Here is a 24831-nt window from a genome sequence, read left to right as displayed (position 1 = left end):
AGTGATTTTTAGGAATATTCTGTCCATTTAGACCATAAGTCATTACTCAGCAGCAGTTTCTGGTAATATCTAAGTGTCTGCACCCACATAGCTTTAGAATTAGTTTTACCCTAATTTCTATTGTAAAAAGTTCTGTAGAAATTGAAATCATTTTTCTTCTGTGGTACAAACTGGTGTTCCATTTCAATACTGCTCCACAACTCACTGCTGTGTGTCTGTTGTTACTGTTGTCTGGTTTAACTTGGTCCACTATGAAAGAAGCCAAAGCATTCTCTCCAATGTTTTCTCTGTCCCTCTTTGAATTTCTGTATGATGCTGAAGTACAGGAAGGCCCTCCTCCTACATTTTCTCACAAATCTACCTAATTCTTATTACAGAACCATTTGGTATTACAGAAAGACATGCCCATGTTTACCAATCCCTTTCCTAATCATTTATTATGGTTTCTCAGACTTGGATGTATACCATTGAGCCATTACTGAAGAATTTTACTCCTCCCATTCAAAACTGACTTGATTTTGACAGGTTTAATCAAAAAGTCTCAGTCTTTGCCTGCCTGCCCTCAATTCAAGTCCTAGCACATGACTTGTAAATTTCTGTTGAACTGCTTCAGATATAAAGTATGTCCAGTCTATCATTCTTTTGTGACATGAAGGCATGTTTACACTTGCTGAAGAATTACTACTGTTCTTATAACAAAACAGTAGCTTCACATTCAAAATCCACTGCTGGTTTTATATATTTTTTTTAAATTTGTGCTTCCCTGAAAAGACTGAGCATTGACTTAAAAAAGAGTGGTAGGTAATGAATAATCTTGCCTCATTCCTGATTTGAGAAAATGGTCCCCATATAGCATATGTTGACTGTTCCCATATAGCATATATGTTGACTGTGGCTTTACCTTATACCCTTTATTATTCTGTTTGACATGGTTCCTTCTATCCCTAGTTTCTTTAGAACATCTTATGAAGGAATGTTGAACTTTGTCAAAGGCTTTTTGTATGTCTGAAGATCATGTGATGTCTGAATTTATTTGCATTGTTGGGATGAAACCAACTCTTAGGGTGTATGATCTTAATGCGTTCTTAAATATGATTTGCAAAACTTTGCCCATCTGTGGTCATAAGTTACAATAGATCATTAGTTTGTTCTGTCTTTAAATTGTAGAATGAGTTCCTTCCCCTTATCAAAATTTATGTATCTAACAATACATACCAAGTGCGTTTTAACTGAGCATGACACAACAATAATAATAAATAATAATAATTAATAATAATAAAAGTCTGGAGCACTAAAGTGACAAGATTGAAGTAGACAACAATACATGGAAACAAATATCTTTAACACACAATTACATGAAATCTAGGTATACTCGGTCAAAAAAGCTAAAAGGTAAAAAATAATCCCCATCTCTTTAAGACATGAGAATGGCTCAGTAACACAAGATAATGGTGGATTTTTGTCAGACTAAGGTGCTAGATGTCATTACTCAGGAGACAGTGTAGTGTACCTATAATCTTGCATTTTGTGCTTTGATCTCAGGAGAAACTGTGCTTGTCAGGGCTTGGATCCAGAAACCTGTGGTGCCTCCTTTTCTTTTGGTTGTTCTTGGAGCATGTACTATAATGGATGTAAGTATGCCAGAAGCAAGAACCCAAGGAAATTTAAGCTACTTGGAGATAATCCAAAAGAGGTTGGTTTGTTTCCTAATATATAACCTATTTTTCATATAGAATTAATGAGCATGGATGACCTGTCATACTCTCATTAACAGAAGGAATTTCATCTCAGATGAACCTACAAATTCTGGCTAAACCATAAGTACAAAATATTTTATAAATGTAACATAACTATGCCTAGCACTATAAATGATTCCTCCCTGTGGTTTGTCTTAGCCAGGGTTTCTACTGCTACATTTAAAATCACCGTGACAGATCACCTTGTAGGGAGGAGATTAGAGAAGGAATTCAGAGGCACAGAACCATTGAAGAGGCCATGGATGAGAGTGCGATTTGCTTGATCCCTATGGCTTGACTTGGAGATCTTTCCCCACGGGGTGCTTTTTCTTATAGCACCCTGGACCAGAGGCAGCACTCACTGCCCACATGCAGCTGGGCCCTCCCCAATCAATCATCAAGAATATGCACCACACAGGCCTGCCCACAAGCAGAATGACTCTAGGTTGTATCAAGCCTTTACAGAATAGCCATGTGATTACTAAATTAGGTTAGGCTAGGCTGGACTAAAGAATTGGCTCTGTAATAAAGTTGTTGTTTTTTTTTTTTCCCCAAGAAAGAGTTTTTCTGTGTAGCCCTGGCTGCCCTGGAACTCACTCTGTAGATCAGGCTACTCTTCTTGAACTCAGAAATCTACCTGTCTCTGGCTCCTGAGTGCTGGGATTAAAGGCGTGCACCACCATGGCCTGTTTAGGCAATAATAGATTCTGATGTTTATAATATTTTTATTTCTTCTCTATGTAATTTTTACAGTATTTTATAGTATGTATAATGAGGTTCCATTAATATTAATATATTTCATGGTGTATTTGGACAAAACATGTCTAATTAATATCTTAGACCAGATAAGAATTTGCATACTAAAATTTGTCCTGCCTGAAGCTCTGTGATATTGGGAATTGCTGTGACAATGCGAATCATGTTGCAAACAAGGACTAAAATATTGTGGCTTTATAGATTTTTTAAATATATATATGTGTGTGTGTGTGTGTGTGTGTGTGTGTGTGTGTGTGTGTGTGTAAATACTATTTCTAAAATGAGGAAGACATTGTAAAGGAAATTAAATTAGGATTTGCGATGTCACTCCTTTTCATGTCTGAATTATGGAAGTCATGCTTATAATATTTAGTCACAAGAGTTAAGTTACTGTAGTGAATGGATTTGAGCAACTAAAAACAGGTCAATTTCAGTTTACATGTTCTACTCAAATAAAATGAGCATTGGTTTCTTATTGAAGCCATCACATTTTTAATCTCATTTTAAGAGATATAGATTCTTTGAAAAATCATAAAAATTGTAGCATGTAACAACATTTGAGTCTGCATGTAAGTTTGCCTACTGATCAAAAACCTCAATATATTTGGCATTTGTGTGTTATTTGATTCCGTACACTAACTATTGAATCTTAAGTGTAGTTAAAATACACACATGGTTATTACAATCTATTCCTCTAAAAGAGAAATTATCTGCAGCTATAATATTAAATAAAGATAAATATTAAATAAAGATAAAAATGGCTTAAATATTCTCAAAGGATATTTTCTCAGGCAGGAATGTGATCCAGCCATCTGTTCACCTGCTGAAGTTTGCATGTCCTGATGTATGTGTCATTGTATACACACTCACACAGGGCATGAGGTGGGAAGCATAACTTATTTTTTTTAAAGATTTATTTATTATGTATACAGAAGAGGGTGCCAGATCTAATTGCAGATGGTTGTGAGCCACCATGTGGGTGCTGGGAATTGAACTCAGGACCTTCTTCCAGGAGCATTCAGTGCTCTTAACCTCTGAGCCATCTCTCCAGCCCCGGGAAGCCTAACTATTGATGTCAATGTAAGTGTACCCCATGGAAGAAGGCATGTGCTCACCTGGAGCCACCGCATTCTAGGTGGTTGTGAGCTGCCCTGACATAGGTTTGGGTCCTAGAAGAGCAGCAAGTGTCTTAACAGCTGAGCTATCTCTCCAGCTTCCCAAAATTGTGTTTAACATTAGTAATTTTAAAATGAGAATGTGCCGCGAGAGGTGGGGCACACCTTTAATCCCAGCACCCCAAAGGCAGGCGGATCTCTGATTAGGTCAGCCTGGCTTATATAGAGTGATGTCAGGACAGCAACAGCTACACAGGGAGACCCTGTCTTGTCAAAATGGCAGTGATAATTTGCCATCAGAGCATTAACATATTAAACACTTTAGAAAGCCTATCTGAAAAATTTTCTTTGTGAGCATGGAGTATTGAGGATGTAGTAGCAATGTTATTAGAAGTAGTCATCTTTTAGGATATATAAAAGTACTACACTTGGAAATAATACAACTGAATGCCTCGTCTAAACGCACACACAGGTTTATATATCTATGTTTAACTTGTTGAATCATTTTGTACAGGAAGAGAAACTAGAATCTCATTTTCAAAACCTGGCTACTTCACTTGCTCCAATATACAAAAATATTGCACCTGATGCATACAATAATCAGGTAAGTTTAAGTGATTATTGATTAATCAAATATTTGTTCATTATTCATAACCTATCCAGTCTAGAAGCCCCCCCCCCCCCCCCAAGACGGGTTTCTCTGTGTAGCTCGCTTTGTAGACCAGGCTGGCCTTGAACTCACAGAGATCTGCTTGCCTCTGCTGGGATTAAAGATGTGCGCTGCTACCGACCCCACCTGGCCAGAAGTATTTTTGAAGGAGTGACATTTTTTAACCTTTTTAAGTTGTTGTTCTTCTCCTCCTCCATTTGTTTTTTTGTTTTTTCTTTTTCTTTTTTTTTTTTTTTTTTTACCCAGGGCCTTGAGCTTGCTAGACAAGCGCTCTACCACTGAGCTAAACCACCAACCCGTTTCCTTTGTTTTTTCGAGACAGGGTTTCTCTGTGTAGTTTTGCCTGTCCTGGGTCTCGCTTTGTAGACCAGGCTGGCCTCGAACTCAAAGATCCACCTGCCTCTGCCTCCTGAGTGAGTGCTGGGATTAAACACATGTGCCACCACTGCCCAGGCACTTTTCCTTTTCTTAATGTATATGAGTGCTACCGTGCATATAATATACATATGGAAGAAAATACACACACACACACACACAGTCCCCTGGAACTGGGGTTATAATAGGTAAACGCTAAACCACTATGTGGGTGTAGGGTCTCTGCAAGAACAGCAAGTGCTCTTAACTGCTGAGCTGTCTCTGCAGCCCCACTCTTTCTCTAAATTTTTAAAACTACTTGAAGAATTGTTCCTAGTATATGAATTTTGCCATCAAGTCATACTCCTGGTCTTTTCAGCCTTAAAAACAAAATTTTTAGTCCTAACTATGTTTTATCTAATTTATCTCTTTGTGAAGATTTTGTTGAATGTATTTAAATCATGTGACCCTGACTGCAGTCTATTTTCACAAGATTATTTTTATATCTAAAAAATGTGAATTACATTTATTACACACGGGTCCAGATGTTAGATTTTTGTTAGGCATTGTGGACTTGCTTACTTTACAAGTACTAGGCTCATAGTTAGCTAGGTAGTAAGGTCAGAAATTGCTCCAGATTGATTCCCACAACAAAATCATCCAATGAACTCACATGAAGACCTTTGTATAATATAACCACACAGAGGCATCAAGAGATCAGTGTGACTTCTACATTTTTAGAAATAAGTTAAAAGGCAATTCTAAAACACAAACAGCAATTGTCACATAATAAAAGCTAGGAAGGGATGTACACAGAGATAAAGCTGTTCCTAACTATCTGCTACAAAACTTACATACATGGGATATCAGCCTATAGGGACCCATCAATGTACTTTTCGAGTATGTGTTGGAGGTGAGGAAGGACAAAGTGATTGAATTTTTATTTGAAAAGCTATCTTGGACATTTTGGAAAGTAACCATAACCAGAAGTATCATCTGCACAGATTTTCCTCCATCTCACACAGTTTTCTTTTTACACGGGTTGTTTGCTCGACTATGTAGAAGACTTTAAAATGTGATACAATCCTCATTTGTCCATGGTGGGTCTAGTGAGATCAGGACAGAGAACCCCAGAAACTGGAAGAAAATAACTGCAGGGAATGGAGAGAATGGGCCTGGCTTTGTTTTTAGCAGTGGTTATGCGGGCATACCTAGATCAAAGTTAGACTGAATTCCTTAAATGTCACTTCACAGCTGCTAATGGGCAGGTTATATTTAGGAATATATGCTACAATAACAATTATTTGCATGCATGTGTATATATTAGTGGAAAAAGAGGCCATGAATTCGAAAAGAGTAGTGGCTTGGGGTTGGAGGGAGAAAAAAGGGAAGGGAGAAATTTGAGACCTGGGAGTGTAAGTCAATGGTAGGTGCTTACTGCAGTATGTGAAGCCCCGAGTTTGATCCCTGGCATCACACGAGCATGTGCCTGGACATCCCCCCCACCCCCCCCCCCCACACACACGCACGCACGCACGCTCGCACTTTTCCTCAGCAATATTGTCAAATGAAACGGAGTTCCCTATTTTTTGGCATTTCATTATTTTCTAGTTATAAAAGTGCAAAACAGTATAAAATCATCTCCATAGTCTCTAGTGCCTTCCCACTCACACTATACATACTCTTCTTCCCAGATTGAATTTGAACACAGAGCTCCAGAGTGCCGTTTGGGTCTGAAGGAAGGCCGGCCATTCTCAGGTGTCACTGCATGTGTGGACTTCTCTGCTCATTCCCACAGAGACCTGCACAACATGGCAAATGGCTGCACATTGGTAAGTGGCACCACTACATGATCCTAGCAACATCTGGTGAAAAGCACAGGTTGTGTGGTGCTGGCTCAGAGCACATGTGACCTTCCTTGGGCACTACGTGCACTCTCTGTGGCATGTTAGGAGAAAGGTGGAGAACCACATGAGAATTTGGGCATTCTTAGCATTCATCTAAATCATGTCTACACATTGTTACTTCAAAACCAAAACTGGGGCTGGAGAGATAGATTGCTTAGTGGTTTAAAGTGTTTGCTGCTCTTGTGTTCCATTCCCAGAACCCATGGCTCACAACCACCTCTAACTCCAGGTCTAGAGGATTTGGTACATTCTCTTAGATTTTGCAGTCATGCTAACATACACATAAACAACACATCCATACATACAGTTAAAAAAATCTTAAATTCAATTTCAGCTCTAAGTATGTAGTAAATTAGAACCAAACAAGTGGAAAAAGAACACACACACACACACACTAGCATTTGCAAGACAAGGTACTGATTCTCCTCACAGAGGAATACAAATGAAAAGCAGATTATCACTGTCAGCATGTTATCACTGGCACAGTTTGTAATTCGCAGTTGAGGAAGTGGTTTAGCTAGGAAAGCCTGACAGAACGGAACTGGATCCCCTGTGCCAGTGCTGTATGTAGCAGGTGCTGAAGGATGCCTAAGCATTTCCTCCAGCATAGGGGAAATAGCAACAGAAGGATCACTAAAGCTTGATATCCAACCAAATCAGTGTATTTCAGGCTCAGTGAGATACTAAGGTGGTAATTGACACCCAGTGTCATGTTCAGGACACCATGCTCAATACCTCCAAAGGAGCTCATGATGATGCCTACATATTCCAAGTCAACACAATGGATTAACACATCCTTGGTTACAAACATATAAAGCTCTTATGCAGAGCTATCAGCCCGAGTTAAATTCAGGAAAACAAACTACTGCTCATCACTCTGGTCAGCCCCAGCCATTGGTGACTGTGCTATATTTTGGAAAAACAAACTCAGCCATGCAGTCTGTTCTTCATTCCAGCAAGGTGATTTGGAGTGAGAGAGCCTGCCTTTGAGCAATCACAGGTTTTACAGGGCAAGATGGAAAGGCACTTTCGATGAGAGCTGAGTAGTGACAGATATGCAAGGGAAATGTATTTGGAGACATGAAGTTTGGAAAACATTCATTCTTCACAATAGTCATTTAGAAAGATCACATTCCTTTTAAGGAGGCATCTCCCACATTCATTTTTATCTGTGACCAGGTCATTTTTATGTCAATTGGCATCTTGTAAATTTTTCTTAAAGTTCTTTGGGGGTGTTTTGGGGGTGGGGTTCAAGACAGGGTTTCTCTGTGTAGACTTGCCAGTCCTAGAACTTGCTCTGTAGATTAGGCTGGCCTCAAACTAACAGAGATCCACCTGCCTCCTGAGTTCTGGGATTAAAGTCATATACCACCACTGCCTGGCTGTTTCTTGAGCATAGTAAATTTTTTAAACATGTATAGTTAGGAGTCAGATCTGAAGGAAGCTGAACTGTGTTGTATTGTCATCCTTCATCCTTCGCCAGCACATTGCATATAGTGGTCACATGGCTAGCCTCTTGAAAGAAATGATCTATCACGTGGGAAGCAGGAGATTGCTTCATTTCATCTGGAAGAAGTAGATCCTCCCTGACTTCCAGCTAGAAGTGCATGACAAACGGCCACTTCAGCGATTCCTGATAGATACAGACTTGAAAAGGTGTAAAGGCGAGGTTCTCTATGTCCTCCATTTGTACATTGTCTTCACTGACGGGCAGATTTGTATGCATGTCCTTGATCCAACACACACGTGGATACTGGGAGGGAGAAACCCTAGCATGTACACTTTGCTTTGGTCCTGCAACTGAGCCTGGAACATCTCCCTCCCCATCAGGTGTGCACCCTCAATAGCGAGGACAATCGGGAAATTGGAGCGCGGCCTAAGGATGAGCAGTTCCATGTCTTGCCCATGTACATTCTTGCCTCCGTGGATGAGTTTGGGAGTGCTGAAGGTCAGGAGGAGAAGATACGAAATGGGTCCATTGAGGTTTTGACCTGTTTTCGGAAGAAGTCAATAAAGTTATCAATGCCAGCCAAGAGTGACCGACAAAAAAAACTGGAGGCCAAGAAAGCTGCAGCTGAAAAACTTGCTTCCCTGGAGAACTGCTCAAACAAGAATGAAAAGGACAAGTCTTCCTCACGGACGAAGCAGGTGGAAACTGCAAGTCATGTGAAGCAGCTGCCAGGTGAACTCATCATGAGCATGTGCTAGCTGGGACCTGGGGCTGTCAACAATCATGGTCTGAGTCTCTACCACAGTCTTTGGCCAGGTTGAGGCTGCACTGGGGTTAAGAGTTTGGTGTGCCTTCTTCCATCTCAAAATGGAGAGACATTATAGGGGTCATTCACATGTCAAAAGTAACGGGCGTTATGCATGCATTGACAGACAGTTCACCAAGGTTAAGGAGGGAGCATTTGGACACAGTGGAGCCAGAGGAGGGTCCCAAGATATGTAGTAACTATGTTGTAGTGTGTAGTAACTATGTTGTAAACTTATCAGTAAAGCCTCTCAGAATGCCAGACAGCACACTGACAAACAGTAGAGGGGAAGATGGGAAACTTAGGACAACTCTAAGGCATTAAGCCTAGATAGAGATAATTGAAACACAATACACTGAAATGAGTTTGCAATTTACAGGATAGAGGGGAAGTTGAGTATATTTTTCCACAGACAGGTTTGATCTGGTTTAGGTAAGGCTCCACACTCATCAGTAGAGTGGTAGTCCTACTAAAGAATGGACACAGAGCCCCTTGCTTTATGTCTACAATGAGAGCTACTAAACAGGAATCCAGTTTTGAGAACATTTTGGCTTGACCCCAACTACAAGAATGTTTTAAATGTAAGCTTACCACTGATTTGCTTACAACCAATCCTCTTTGCTTTGAGAGAAGAACGTCTCTTCCTGGTTTCTGTGATGGAAAGCTGTTCATGTCTCAGAATTGCCACTGCAGGTCCAGTTGGTAGCTTACACATCTACAAGGTGTTTTCCACAATTGTAGGAGATCCTTTTTAGGAATAGATAAATGCCATCCTTCTTGTCATTTTAATTCTCCAACAAAGTCCTGTCCGATACCAGATATTTGAGAGTTCAGTCAAAGAAAAGATGTTCCCTTCCTCCAGGAACAGTGGAGGTGTGTGGGGGCGGGGCACTATTGTAATCCAGTCCCTTATCAGACTATGTTTGCATAGAAGATGAGGACATGGCCTAAGTGGAGGAAAGAGAGGGGGATAGGTAGAGCAGGTAGAGGCATTTTGAGTGACTCTGGACATACAAATGCACAATTAAAAATTCAGCACATGGCTAGGCAGTGGTGGCGCATGCCCTTAATCCCAGCACTCGGGAGGCAGAGGCAGGTGGATCTTTGAGTTTGAGGCCAGCCTGGGCTACCAAGTGAACTCCAGGAAAGGCACAAAGCTGCACAGAGAAACCCTGTCTCAAAAAAAAAAAAAAAAAAAAAAAATCAGCACGTATTCTAATACTTAAGACACAAAAGATTATGTTGACAGTGTTCATCTTTGCTTGGGGAGACTGCCAATAGTGTTGCATGTATTTAAGTATCTGCACTAGAGCTCTTAAAATAAGTTACTGTATTTGTTCCTGCTCTCTCCTTAGAACAATTGCGGCTTTCTGGATCAGTCATACAGCAGCCCCAGCCACTCCAGAGGTACCTTCAGCAAGCGCCGCCGTCACACCAGCCACAGCCACAGCCACCTCAACCTCAGCCACAGTGTATCTTGCCCAGTAACACTCAGTCTGAGTCTATTGGCTCTTACTCCACCAACCCATACATGAGACGGCCCAATCCACTTAGTCCTTATCCAAGCTCTGCACACACTTCAGATATTTACGGAGATGCCAACCATCTGAACCATTATCCCACCTCATCTCAAGCTACAAGTTCCTACTTGAGTCCTTCTGACCCCATGAATCCCTACCCTGGGCATTTCAATCAGAATAACCAATATGCAGCATATCAGTGCAATGGGAATGTGTCAGTGCACAACTGTTCTCCTTTCTTGGGTTCTTACTCCTCCCAGTCTCAGCCTAGGGATCTGTGTAGATATCCAAGCCAGGACCATCTCACCAAGCTGAACCTCCCACCAATCCACACATTTTACCAACAGAGGTACTTAAGTTATGGTAACCAAAACATGCAGGGAGATGCCTTCACTAACTGTACCATAAATCCAAATGTACACTACCTGGCAACTCTTTCTGCTCATCCCACCCCTGAGGTGGATGGCCATTTGATGGGCGCTGCCTCCAGATTACCACACAGTCAGAGCAATCCAAACCCAGACCTCAGAAACAGTGAGCATCATCCACCTTCTCAAATGACCCACAACTACACCACAGCAGCTGCGGGCATAACGAATAGCTCCAATGACGCCTTCCACAAGGAGAATGACATGCTCTCGCACATAGCTAATGGGCTATCAAGGGTGCTTCCAGGGTTTAATAATGATAGTACTGCTTCTGCTCAAGGTCTGTTACCCAATCCGACTGAGACCAGTCAAGAGAAACAGCCTGGGGCAGCAAGCCAGGACCTGGCTCCTTCTGTGGAGGACAATGGTGAGGCTTGGTCAGACAGTGAGCACTGCTTTCGGGATCCTAACATTGGAGGTGTGGCTGTGTCTCTAAGTCATGGATCAATTCTCATTGAGTGTGCAAAGCGAGAATATCACGCCACAACCAAATTAAATAATCCTAATCGGTCTAAACCCAGAAGGATCTCACTTGTATTTTACCAGCATAAGAACCTGAATGACGCAAAGCATGGTGTGGCTTGCTGGGAAGCCAAAATGGCAAAAAAGAACCGAAGGAAAGAGGAAGAGTGTGGAACAGACATCATGTCTCAGAAAAGCCATGGCAAAAGGGTAAAACGTGAGCCCACAGAGCTGCAGGAACCTTCTGAGCTCAGTTACCTGCGCTTCATCCAGTCTCTTGCTGAGAACACAGGGTCCCTGACCACAAACTCCACGGTGACTACATTTCCATATGCCAGCACTCAGGTCACGGGGCCTTACAGCACATTTAAATGATGCTGTCCATTATGCCAGACCAAGTACAACCTCTCTCATGGCATGGGCAGTAGGAGCAGGTCACAGCATCCATGACAGATGCAGTGTGTGTGTGTATATGTGTGTTTGGGGGGGAGGGTGTCAGCTCACCAGCAAAATAGGGATTAATTTTACCAATTGTACTTAATCTCCACTGACTTCCCAAGTGGTCACTGGAGGCATTCAGGAAGAAGACCAAAGCATCCTATGCAAAGGGAAGGTGGGAAGAAGTGCTCTACAATTCCTATTTTTCAAAACCACTGGTTCTCTTATTGGCTATGGTCTTTTGTGTGTGAGATGCTCCCTTACCACTCTACATATGTGACCACTTCTGAAATAGTCATGGGACACAGTACTTACTGTACAGTTGCAGGAATCATCTGGTGCTGATCTATGATGTACCGAATACTGGAATCATGGCTTTTTAGTATGCAGTTTTTACTGTAATATCTAAATATTAACTTATTTATCCAAGTACCTACAGGAAGATTACGTGAATAATGGAAAAACACTGAATTTGTTTGGGTGTTACATGAAATGGTGCTACAAAATGGTGTCTTTAATAGCTGAAGAATCAATGCCTTTTTACCACGCTACCAGTGCAGTCTGGTGGCCTTGAAGAACTGGGGTACCTTCCATTTACATTTCTGTCTTAAGCTGTATCAGAATAACTTTTTAAAATGTGGACATTTTAAAGGCCTGGATTGTGCTCATCCAGTGATGTCTTTGTAAGACTATAAACATAATGTATACATATACACATTTTTATATGTGCAAATACGTGTATATTGAAATATTTTAAGTGGTGTTTTAGAAGCACTTTGCCTACCTAAGCTTTAGCAACTTGAACAATGCTAAGGTACTGAGATGTTTTTAAAAAAAGTTTACTTTCAGTTAGAATTAAAAGTTTATTTTTTTTTAAAGGAAAGCTTTTAAAACATTTGCTTTTAGCCATGTAACTGCTGATGAGCAGTATTTGTTGACACGGCCTGTAAAATCCAAACCGAAGCTGAATGGATGTGTTAGTCCACAAAACACATGCTTTCTGGTGCTCATCTTACACGCTATACTAATGGTATGACGAGTTCATTGCTTCTGTGTGTCCAGTTTCAGAGTCTCTGCTAATACAAGCAATAACTAGCTGAATGCTACAGAGCCAGCAAAGCTTGCCCACTTAAGCTGTCTGATGGGTCTGTACATTCTTCCGGACAGCAGGCTGGCTGACTCTGTGTGACTCATGCCTTGCAATGTCATTTCTTTGCTTGAGTGTTCTAGTTACCAGGAAGCTGGAGTGGACTGACTGATGCCTGCGTCAGATGAGTAGACAGGGTTGAGTCCATGTGAATCTGTTGGTTATAAAACAAAATCCCTAAACAAAATAGGCAGCTGGTTTGCTGTGGTGATTTCAAATCATAATTTGTATAAAAAGATAAAGTTGTATAGTAAATTAAATTGTAAAACAAAAGTTTTTTAATGCAATGCTTTAGTATTTTAGTACTGTAAATTAAATATATACATGTATATATAATATATATATGAGATTAAAGCAAAATTCACATCACGATGGTGCTACTCAGACTGCTACACAGATGCTAATGTGAGCTAAGAATTGAATAAAAGTTTGAGTGATGTTCCTACTTGTCATATACCTCAACACTAGTTTGGCAATGGGATATATTGAACTAAGTGAAAGCTTATAGCATTGTATACCACCATTTTTTTAAAAAGTCTTTTTTATTAAAACATACCGTTTTTTTACTTGATTTCTTAGCAAGTATAACTTGAATTTCAAACTTTTTGTTCTAAAAATTCAGGGATATTTCAGCTCGTTCTCATGCCAACATGTCATCTGTGTTTATGTAAAGTTGTCAGTTAATATATTTTTCAGGGGGTTAACTCTTATCTCAAATCCCTCCTATTTTGTCTGTACATGGACTGATAACTGAAACTAATTTTGAAACTTTTTGACTTTTGATTATAAAGAAAAGCATTTTTAAAGTTTGGAGAATTTCAGTGGTTTTAAAAAGTAAACAATTTAAAATAGAATACACTGAACTGATAAAGGGAAACTTGTGAAAGGAAAGGTCATCACGTGGCTGTTGGCCAAGTCCTGTAAGGTTTTTGATCTAGTAATGACTGCAAGTTCCTATTCATGAGTGTCTTTAAGCAGTGCTAGAACCTGGTGGTGTGCTGTGCAATAGGACTCTTGTTACATTGTGGCCTAAATACAGTGTTGCTTACTAGCTTTTCAATTAGCTTTGTGGTCAGTGGAGACCTTTGTAATTGGTCACATTGTCATTAAAACTTTCCGAATGTCTGCTTGGTGTGCGCATACCCACAGAAAACACAAGTTTAATGGTATCCACACCATGATTTTGAGTCCACAACAACAGGTTCCTGCAGGTGCGTTTGGCAATTTTGAGCCGTCCATTCATAAGGAATGTTTGCTTCACATGTCACCCACTGTCATTTGTCAAACTGCTGGCCAACAGGAGCAGGGAGGGTTGTGTAGGAAGAGAGGCAATTAAATGACATCTAACCTCTCAATTAGATCAAATGGAAAGCAGCCCAGTGATTGGCTTCTATAGGAGTAGGTTGACTACAGAGCCATACTTGAAAGTTTCTGCATGGTGTCAGCATTGCTTGAATGAATTTTTCATCTTGATTGACGAACAGCAATGGATAGTTCACTTTACAAAGGTAGTTCTTAACTTAGGAAAAGTTTTTGCAGTTTGACACTAAGATATTGAACTTCTGTGTGCATTTTTCTATGGATTATTTTTTTAACTTAGTTTCATTCATGAGATACTGGGTTTGTTTATAAAATCTGAGGGTGGTTATAAATACTGTAAGTATTGTAATGTTATGCAGGCTATTTGAAAGCTGTTTATTATTATATCATTCCTGATAATGCTATGTGAGTGTTTTTAATAAAATTTATATTTATTTAATGCACTCAAAGTGTCCTTTTGCAGAAGCTTCTGTTCTATAATTCCCCAAAGCTGTTTCTGGTCAGGGTATCTGCTCATGGCCCCCTTTGCTCTCTTTCAGCCTTTTTCCCTCTACATAAAGACAGGTAATAGGGAATGGAGTGATCATAGCAGCTGATCCTAGGATGTCATTTCAGCTGTCAGCATCCGCTGGTACACATTCTCAGGCTTAAGCCCTCGTCTGAGTCTGTGGTCACAGCCTGTTCATGCTCACTTCTAAATGTCCACATCCTGCCTATCCAAGGCCTTCAAGAGTGGTGCAGGAAAGGTTACCTGAGCAGTACCAGCTGTACCTGTCCCATGTGGCTTTGGGAGGCTTGAAGTAACAGTGTCCTCAGCCCCATCTATTTGCATGTCCATCATGCCAGTTTGCAAATCCACAGCACTCTGGCTGCAATCCTTCCCAGAACAACAGGGGCATTATGAGAGTCTTGTAACAGTTTAACTATTCCCAAATTAGGGGGCAATCATTTTCATCATGCCTGTAATAGGGGAACTTCCTCTTCTATACTTTTTCTTTTGGCCTAGGGACAAATTTGACTCAAGTGGTTTAAGCGTTGGGCACAAGTAACTTTGAGCTCACTGACAGATGCCTCCAGGACTGCTCTAAACCTATATGCCATGAGCAGCCACCCAGCTTTTTAAAAGTTGAACCCCCTGGGCATCATCTACCCAAACCTCCATAAATTCACCGTCGCTTAATGTAAGGTCAGAGAGCAGCAGTCAAACATGACACACCTGGAAGATGGGTTTTTTGTTTTGTTTTTCCTCTACCTCCCTCTGCACCCTGATCCCACAAACCAGAAGCTGGGCATGTTGTCAGCACACTACAAAAGGAGCTGGAGACAAGCTTACAGCAGAACTTGCAGGGCACTTGAATGGCTAGACAGTTGGGAGTGACCGATGAACCAGCATTCACCAAGCTTTATTGGCCCCTTACCTCTCCTGAAACTGCCAAAGACAAGCCTGCACAAAGCTGCCCTTAGAGTGTAAGCTGCTGCCTCCCTGAGCCTCTAGTTGCTTTAACATCAGACAGTTCCCACATCGGAGAACGGTACTTTGGCTTTATAGATTTAACTCCTGCCTGATCTGCTGCAGAACTAGGGCACATGAGAAATGACATGATTCAACATGATGCATGCCCCTTGTGTCCCTGAGTGCTCTGGATTGATGCTGTTGGTTTGAAAAGCCGCCGGGAGGTAAGCATTTCTTTCCATAACTAATATGAGGGCTGCCCTTGTTACATGAAACCTTTACTTGACTTCTATCACTCATCTGGCGGGGGGGTGGGGGGGGGGTGCTTTCTGCTTACATCCTTGCCTCTTTCCAGGAGAAATGAACACAATACTGAGAAAGGAATGAACTGCAATTCACGTGATTCTGGTTTTTGCGGTGTGCTTCAGAACAAAGGTTCTTTTGTTCTGATACATTTGAACTGCTCTTCCTAACATACATATGTGCTGAATATCCTCTTGGTAGCTTCTCTTTCTGCAACCTCAATGATGATTAATCTACTCAATTTGACACGGCACTCTCTAGTCAATTTTTAATTCAAGCTGAAGTAAGAGTTCTACTTATGTATTGGGTAAAGGACTTTTTTCCAGATGTGTTAAAATCCAGGATTGAGGATTCATAGGAAAAAAAAACTTTGCTTTTATTCCTTGCATAGGAAAAATGTGTGTTAATGAGATGCTCTCACCCAGCAGTTCTAAACCTGTGAGTTTAGAACAAATAAACTATCTCCAAGAACTTCTTACATTACAATTCATAACAGTAGCAAAATTATAATTAAGTAGCAATGAAAACAATTTTATGGTTGGGGTCACCACAACATGAGGAACTCATTAAAGGGTCGAAGCAATAGGTTGAGAACCACTGCCCTAACCATCTCATAGTGGCCATTTGTTTGAGACAGGGTCTCTCTATGTAGTCTTTGCTGTCTTGCGGCTCCCTATGTAGGCCAGGTTAGCCTTAGATCTTCCTGTCTCTGCCCCTCAGGTGCTCAAGGAGTGTGCCACCATGCCCAACCACAATGCCCTTAAAGATTTCATGTGTATGCCTGGTGCCTCCAGAGTGGGGAAGAGGGTGTCATCTCCTAGCACTGAAGTTACACATGTCTACTATTTGTCCTGTGATGTTGGGAACAGAACCGCAGTCCTCTGCAAAAATAGCAAATGCCTTTCACCACGGAGCCATCTGTTCAGTCCCACAGTAGTCTCTCTCTCTCTCTCTCTCTCTCTCTCTCTCTCTCTCTCTCACTCTCTCTCTCTCAAAGATTTATTATGTATACAGCATGTATGACTGCAAGCCAGAAGAGGGTACCAGGTCTCATTACAGATGGTTGTTAGCCACCATGTGGTTGCTGGGAATTGACTCAAGACCTCTGGAAGAGCAGTCAGTGATCTTAACCTCTGAGCCATCTCTTCAGCCCCACAGTAGTCTCTTGATTGGAGCTTTAAGAAGTGTAATGCTGGAGACAGCATCTGGCTTTGTGTTTAGTCTGATAGTGTCACTGAACCATATCTGAAAGATCAGCACACTGCAGCCATCATAGCTATGGTGAGTATCAGGTAGGAATATAATTTTTTTTTTCTTTTTGAGACAAGGTTTCTCTGTGTAACAGCTTTGGCTGTCCTGGAATTCCCTCGAACTCAAAGAGATCTGCCTGCCTCTGCCTCCTAAGTGCTGCGATTTAAGGTGTGTGCCACTGCCATATCTGTCAACATGTCCTTTGCCTCGTGCTGGAAGATTCCTTCCAGTGACTAGCTTCAGAGCCCCACTAGTAAATGCTACAGTGGACAGGATCCTCACTTCCTGCTTTAGTATTATGCTTTGAGTGACAAGGACAAGTGACCTTCACAGGTTCTTGTGTTTGACCCAAAGGTCTCCAACAGATGGGGCTACTCTGGGAGTGTATGGAGTCTTGCATGCCCAAAGAAGGCTAAGGAGGACATCTTTGTATGATTCTGGCCGTGGTTCAACTTCTAGGAATCCATTGTCAATAAAATATAGGGAGAAATACTATTGTTTCTGTTAATCACCTCTCTGTTCCTTCCACCCCCTTCCTACCCACGTCTGAATGCCCCTGTTGAACTAAGAATGAGTTCGAATAGGGGTGCTGTCTTTCCTGTCACAGCCACTCCTACTGTTACAGCAGAAGTGGCTGGCCAGAGGACAAGCATTTTTCAAAGCCCACAGCATCTCAGGCTGTCAGTACCCATGGCCCTTGATAGTGACTGGCGTACCATCAGCAGAGCCTGGGGAAACCCCCAACATTTCACTAAAGTCAACACTCCCATTGTGGGAGTAGCCATGCTGTGCACTGCACACATCGTAGTGTAGTGCACAGCATGTTCATACCATACCTGCCTGCACTGCTAGTGTTCTCTTGTGGATCACGCAGAGGCAGTGGTCCGTCCTCTTCTATGATACCATGGTGCATAACATTGCGATGCCACTGTTCACAGCCAAAGAAAGGAAGAACAAATAATGTCTGGCAAGAATCAAAGCCAATATTTTCTAAGAAGGTGTGCCAAGGTACATCTTCAATGGAAAGTCCTAAAACTAAGAAGGCAACTAAAAATACTGGTAAAGATCTTTGATCTACCAAATCTAAAAATCTACATATAGGCAAAAACAAGTATGCAAAACAAAGTAATATGTATTAATGTTAACTGTCGGCTGGGTCGTGGTGGCCTACACCTTTCACCACAGCACTCTGGAGGCAAAGGCAGGGAAATCTCTCTTAGTTTCGAGGCCAGTGTAGTCTACAGCATGAGTTCTAGATAGCCATGGCTACTTAGAAAAACTCTATCTTGAAAAATGTAGAAGAAGAGGAGGAGGAGGAGGAGGAAGAGGGAAGAGGAGGAAGAAGGAGGGAGCAGGAAGGAGAGAGGAGGAAGGAGCGAGGAGGATGTCTAGCAACTGATGGCAAAAACCAAATGGACAAAATATCTGGAAGAATTTTAGAAAGGGCCTGCAAGTAGAAATTCTTGCCACACAACCTGACTTTAATCTCTGAAACTTGTGGAAGAAGAGAAGTACCCTTGAAATGCAAGCCATGACAGTTGTATATATGTGCACACATACACACAATTGTTTTTGTTTGTTTTGTTTTTGTTTTTCAAGACCAGGTTTCTCTGTAGCTTTGGAGCCTGTCCTGGACTAGCTCTGGACCAGGCTGGACTCAAAACTCACAGAGATCCACCTGCCTTTGCCTCCCGAGTGCTGGGATTGCAGGCATGTGCCACCACCGCCCAGCTCACAACAATAATTTTTAAAGGAACTTTTATAAAACATTTTAATGAGATCCAAGAGAATATAGATAAACACATAAATTAGGAAGACAAAGATATGAATGTGAAATTTAGCAAAGAAATGGAAATTTTGAAAAAAAAAAAGACACTTTAGAAAATAAAGAGCTCAATAAGTCAAATAATAAAGTTGAGGACTGCGGATATGGTTAAGTGTGTGTGTGTGTGGGGGGGATATCACTTGCCATGAAAGTCTAGTAACCTGAGTTCAGATCCCTAGAACCCAGGTAAAAGAAATACCCAACATTGCAAGCATCTTGAATCATCATGTCCATTGTGGGGCATGGGAAGCAGAGAATCTAGTGGGCCAGCTAGCCTGTATTTCATAGCAATGAACAAGAAAGATCCTGTATCAAAAATAGGTGGAAGGTGAGGATTCTGACACAAGGTTGTCCTCTGACCTTTACATGATCAGTTCCGGTGTGCATGACTTCATTACTGATAAGTACAACACACACACACACACACACACACACACACACACACACACACACAGGAAGGACAAAAAAATGAATAAACAAGTCATGATAGAAGACTAGATCAAGCAATCAGAATCTGTTGAAGACAAAACATGAAAGACAGGAAAAGAAGAAAAGGAGGAGGAGGATTTAATTCAAGATATTTCTAGAACCATAAATGAAAAATCTGCAACTTTTTAATACCTAAAAGCAAGAATAAGTATTTAAGGACATGTAAGACTCATTCAATAGAATGCCAGAAATTTCCTCAGCTTGGGAAAGCTTCAGACATGTCCATGAGAAGCTGAGTCCCAATACAATTCTTTACAGACCTTGAAAGAACAATACTCAAACTTATATGGAAAAACAAAAAAGCCAAGATAGCCAAAACAATCCTATACTATAAAAGAACTTCTAAAGTTATCAGCACCCCTGATTTCAAGCTCTATTATATAATCGCTCAACATTCTTAACCATCAGAGAAATACAAATCAAAATGACTCTGAAATGCCATCTTACAGCTGTCAGGATGGCTAAGATCAAAAACACTATTGACAGCCTATGTTGGAGAGGATGTGGAGTAAGGGGAACAATTCTCCACTGCTGGTGGGAGTGCAAACTTGTACAGTCACTTTGGAAATCAGTATGGCATTTTCTCAGAAAATTAGGGATCAATCTACCTCAAGACTCAGCTATATCAATCTTGGACATATACCCAAAGGATGTGCAACCATACGACAAGGATGCTTGCTCAACTATGTTCATAGCAGCATTATTCATAATGGTGAGAACCTGGAAACAACCTAGATGCCCCTCAATGGATAAAGAAAATAAGATACATTTATACAATGAAGTATTACTCAGTGGTTAAAAAAACAATGACACCACACCATAAAATTTGCAGGCAAATGGATAGAATTAGAAAAAAATCATCCTGAGTGAGGTAACCGAGAGCCAGAAAGACAAACATGGTTATGTACTCATTCATAAATGGATTGGATGTAAAGCAAAGCAAAGGATAACCATTCTATAATACACAGCGCCAGAGAAGCTAGGTAACAAAGAGGATCCTAAGAGGGATGCATGAATTTCCCTGGGAAGGGGAAATATAAGAGATCTCCTGGGTAAACTGGTAGTGGGAGAGATAAGAGGTTAAAGGGATGGGGGGATTGAATCATGAGGGATTGGGTTGGTCAAGTTGAGGTCAGGATGGAGCAGGAGAGTAGTGAAAGAGATATCTTGAAAAGGGAGCCCTTTGGGGGTTAGGGAGAAACCTGGTGCCAGGGAAACTCCACTAGGATGACCCCAACTAAGTCCTCTAGCAATGGTGGAGAGGGTGTCTGAAATGACCTCCTGTAATTAGACTGGTAACTATAATTGTCTACAGAGAGCCTTCATCCAGTAACTGATGGAACCATCCACTGGGCTGAGCTCCAAGAGTCTAGCTGGCAAGAGGGAGGAGTGATTGTACAAGCAAGGCAGGTTATGATCATGATGGGAAACCCACAGAGACAGCTGACCTGAGCTAATGGAAGCTCAAAGACTCTGGACTGACAGCTAGGGAGCCTGCGTGGGACTAACCTAGGCCCGCTGCATATGGATGACAGTTGTGTAACTTGGTCTATTTGTGGGATCCTAGCAGTGGGATCAGGATCTGTCCCTGGCATATGAGCTGGCTGTTTTGGAACCTATTCCCCATGTAGGGATGCCTCGCTGAGCCTTGATTCAGGAGAGGAGCTTGGTCCTACCTCAATGTGATATGACATGCTTTGTTGACTCCCATGGGAGACCTGCCCCTTTTTTAAGGGAGGAGTGGATGGGGTAGAGTTAGAAGGGAGGGGAAGGGAGGGAACAGAAAGAGGAGGGAGGGGAAAATGTGGTTGATATGTAAAATAAATGAAAAACATTAAGAAAAAACCCAACTCAGTTCTTACACCAGTAGCATAATGCACCCGAAGATCTAAGAAAAACAATGAACTAACCAAACAGCAGTAGCTATGAAGAAATAATAAAGATTGGAACAGAAATTAATGTAATAGAAACTAGAAAAGAAAAAAATCACAAACTCAGTCACAGTTGTTCATTAGTGGGTTTTTTTTTTTTTTTGAGATCATAAATTACAACATATTTCCCTTCCCTTTCTTGCCTCCAAACCTTTCCATATACTCCTCCCCAGGGTTGTTAGCTTTTTGAAAAGGGGTGGGGAGATGATAAAGATAAAGATAAATCTTTAGCCAAGGTAACCAAAAGCAAGAGATGACAAAAAAAAAAAAAAAGTAATAGTATCAGGGATTAAAAGGCTGAAATTGCAATGGAGATAAGTGAAATTCAGACCATTGGGAAATATTTTGAAAATTTACATTCCAAAAACTGGAAAGTAGAGGAGAATGAACTAATTTCTAGACATAGATGATTTAACCAAAATTAAACCAAGGGAATGAAGAACAGAATCAGATGGGTAACAAGCAAGGCAATTGAAGGAGCAATGAGGAGATCACCACAAAGTGAAACCCAGGTCTGGACAGATTCACTGTGGAGCTCTGCAGACCTTCAAAGAAGAGCTAACACCAAGGTTCCTCAAACTATTGGACAAAATAAAAAGGAACGGAACACTACCAAAGGCTTCTTTGAAGTCAATATCATTCTGACAACCAAACTAGGTAAAAGAACAACAAAGTAAACTACAGACCAATGCCTTGATAAATACAGGTCCTTACACCCTAAAGTAAACAATGCATTTAAAAGATAGTACAGTATGACCAACCTGGTTTCACTCCAAGGATGCAAAGTTGGTTTAACACATGCAAACCAATACTTATTACAGAGCACAAAAGTAGACTCGAGGACAGAAGTCATATCTCAATACATGTAGGAAAAAAACCTTTCACAAAGCTTAACATCTCTTCATGATTGAAAACTAAAGAAACCAGGAACAATACAAACATACCTAAACAAAAGGAAAGCTGTATATATATATATAAATTATAGCCAACATTATCCCAAACAATGAAAACCTAAAAGCATTAACTTTAAAATCAGGAATAAGATAAGGGTGAACATTCTCCCTATTCTTACTTAATATACATCTCAAAATCTTAAAGCAATAAGGTAAGGGGAAAAAACATAAGAGAGGGAATAGAAAGAAGAAAATTACCCTGTTTACGAAGACTATGGTCCCATACTTAAATTACCCTCAACTCTCTATCAAAAAGCATTTTCTGCAAAGTAGCAGGGTACAAAACCAATTTATAAAAATAATAATTTCTCTGTATATTAATAAAAAAGACTGAACAACAAATCAAGAGAATACTCCCATTTACAATAGCCCCTAACACTGGGCGGTGGTGGTGCACACCTGTAATCCCAGCACTCAGGAGACAGAGGCAGGTGGATCTCTGTGAGTTCGAGGCCAGCCTGGTCTACAAAGCAAGTTCCAAGACAACCTCCAAAGCTACAGAGACAAACAAACAAAAAAAATAGCCCCTAACAAGGCTGGGGGGTGCACACAACTAGAAATAAACTTAATCAAGGAAATGAAAGGCCATTTACTTAGAAGCTTCAAAACACTGAAGATACTAGAACATGGAAAAACATTCCATACTCATGGGTAAGCAGAAATCATACTGTGAAATTGTTGTAGATCCATCTTCAATACAGCCCCCATCAAATTCCAATAGTATTTTTCAGAGAAATAGAAAAATCCACTTCCATCAGTCAATGGATGAGATTTCTAGCATGACAGTTAGGGTGTTTGGCCATCTGATCACCAGACTAGGTCAGTTCAAGCTTTCTCTCGACCATTGCCAGTAGTCTCCAGTGGAGGTATCATTGTGGATTTCTGGGGACCTCTCTAGCATTTTGCTTCTTCCTGTTCTCATGTGGCCTTCATTTATCATGGTCTGTTATTCCTTGTTCTCCCTTGATCCAGCTGGGATCTCCTGCTCCCCTAAGCTCTCTTTCCCTCAACCCTTGTCCTTCATTACCCCCACTCACATCCAGGTTGTTCATGTAGACCTCATCCATTTCTCTGTCATTGGGCGGTCCCTGTGTGTTTCTTAGGTAGCCTCCCTAGAGTTGTGAGTAGCAGTCTAGTCAGCTTTGTTTCCAGGTTCTAGCTATTACAAACAATACTGATATGAACATAGCTGAGCAAATGCCCTTGTGGTATGATTGAGCATTCCTTGGGTATATGCCCAAGAGTGGTATAGCTGGTCTTGGGGGAGATGGATTCCCAATTTTCTAAGGAAGTGTCATATATATATGGAGACAAAACAGCCCCACACATAAAATAAATGAACAAATAAACAATGTCTTAAGGAGATGCAGAACTGAAATTGCTAGAGGAAGGCAGACAAATCTGTAGCTAGAGTTTTCCTGCCTGGCTCACAGTCAGGACAAATCTCTCTTACCCGCCAGTCCCACAGTCGCTCAGACCCAACCAAGAAAGCACACAGAAACTTATATTGCTTATAAACTGTATGGCCGTGGCAGGCTTCTTGTTATCTGCTTCTTCTATCTTAAATTAACCCATTTCTATTAGTCTATACTTTGCCACATGGCTTGTGGCTTACCAGTGTCTTTACATGTTGCTTCTCATGGCGGCGGCTGGCGGTGTCTCTCTCCAGCCTTCTACTTCCCAGAATCCTCTTCTCTCTTGTCCCGCCTATACTTCCTGCCTAGCCACTGGCCAAACAGCATTTTATTTGTACAGAGCGATATCCACAGCACAAATTCTTCATAGATATGTCTATAGATAGAGGCATAGGCAAGGACCTGATTAGGATGCCACACAGCTCAGGAAGTAATGACAAAGGTGCCAGTGAGATGACCCAGCCAGTACCTGCCACCAATCCTAACCTAAATCCAATGTCCTTCCCCATATAATGGAGAGAGAAGACTCATTCCTCTAAGTTGTCCTCTGACCTCCACATGCATCTTTCTCTTTCTCTCACATACACACACATATTCTGTCTCTGTCTCTATCTCTCTCAAAACACACACACACACACACACACACACACACACACACACACACACACACAGAGAGAGAGAGAGAGAGAGAGAGAGAGAGAGAGAGAGAGAGAGAGAGAGAGATGAGTATTGTTCCATCACAAAGAAAACAAAATTATAGCATTTGTAGGAAAAGAGATAGAATCACACATTAGGTGAATTAAAGCAACTTGGAAAGGTGACAACAATTGTGCCCCTGAGGAGGCAGGAAGTCCTTTTTGTGTAGTGATTGGGGGAAGAACTCAATGGTAAGTCTTCGGACTACAGGGGTCGGGGTGGGGTGGGGTGGGGTGGTAAATACAGGATACAAATGACAGAAAACAGCCAGAGTCTACAAGACCACCCAGAGACAATGTTTTTCTTGGTTCCTCAAAGCATAGCTCCTCGTGTAGTCTATATTCCAGAATAGTTTAGAAACTAAAAACACATGAGAGAATTGCATCCTTAAGAGGCTAAGATGGGAA

General features: G+C 41.2%; 1 protein-coding gene across 2 annotated transcripts in view; it reads left to right on the top strand.

Moving 5' to 3' along the window:
• Window positions 1-14551, top strand: part of Tet2 (tet methylcytosine dioxygenase 2) — a 77581-nt gene extending 63030 nt beyond the window's left edge. For both annotated transcript variants that reach the window (XM_036190097.1, XM_036190096.1), the window contains 5 exons: window positions 1543-1693; window positions 4122-4211; window positions 6326-6463; window positions 8369-8720; window positions 10149-14551. In XM_036190097.1, the coding sequence (XP_036045990.1) occupies window positions 1543-1693; window positions 4122-4211; window positions 6326-6463; window positions 8369-8720; window positions 10149-11578 (2161 nt within the window). In that variant the 3' untranslated portion in view covers window positions 11579-14551. The remainder of the gene's footprint in view (window positions 1-1542; window positions 1694-4121; window positions 4212-6325; window positions 6464-8368; window positions 8721-10148) is intronic.
• The last annotated feature ends 10280 nt before the right edge of the window (window positions 14552-24831 follow it).

The sequence above is a fragment of the Onychomys torridus genome, chromosome 6 (genome assembly GCF_903995425.1).
Source record: "Onychomys torridus chromosome 6, mOncTor1.1, whole genome shotgun sequence".
Lineage (NCBI taxonomy): Eukaryota > Metazoa > Chordata > Mammalia > Rodentia > Cricetidae > Onychomys > Onychomys torridus.
The sequence above is the reverse complement of the archived record's forward strand: the minus strand, read 5'-3'. Positions and strand labels throughout refer to the sequence as shown.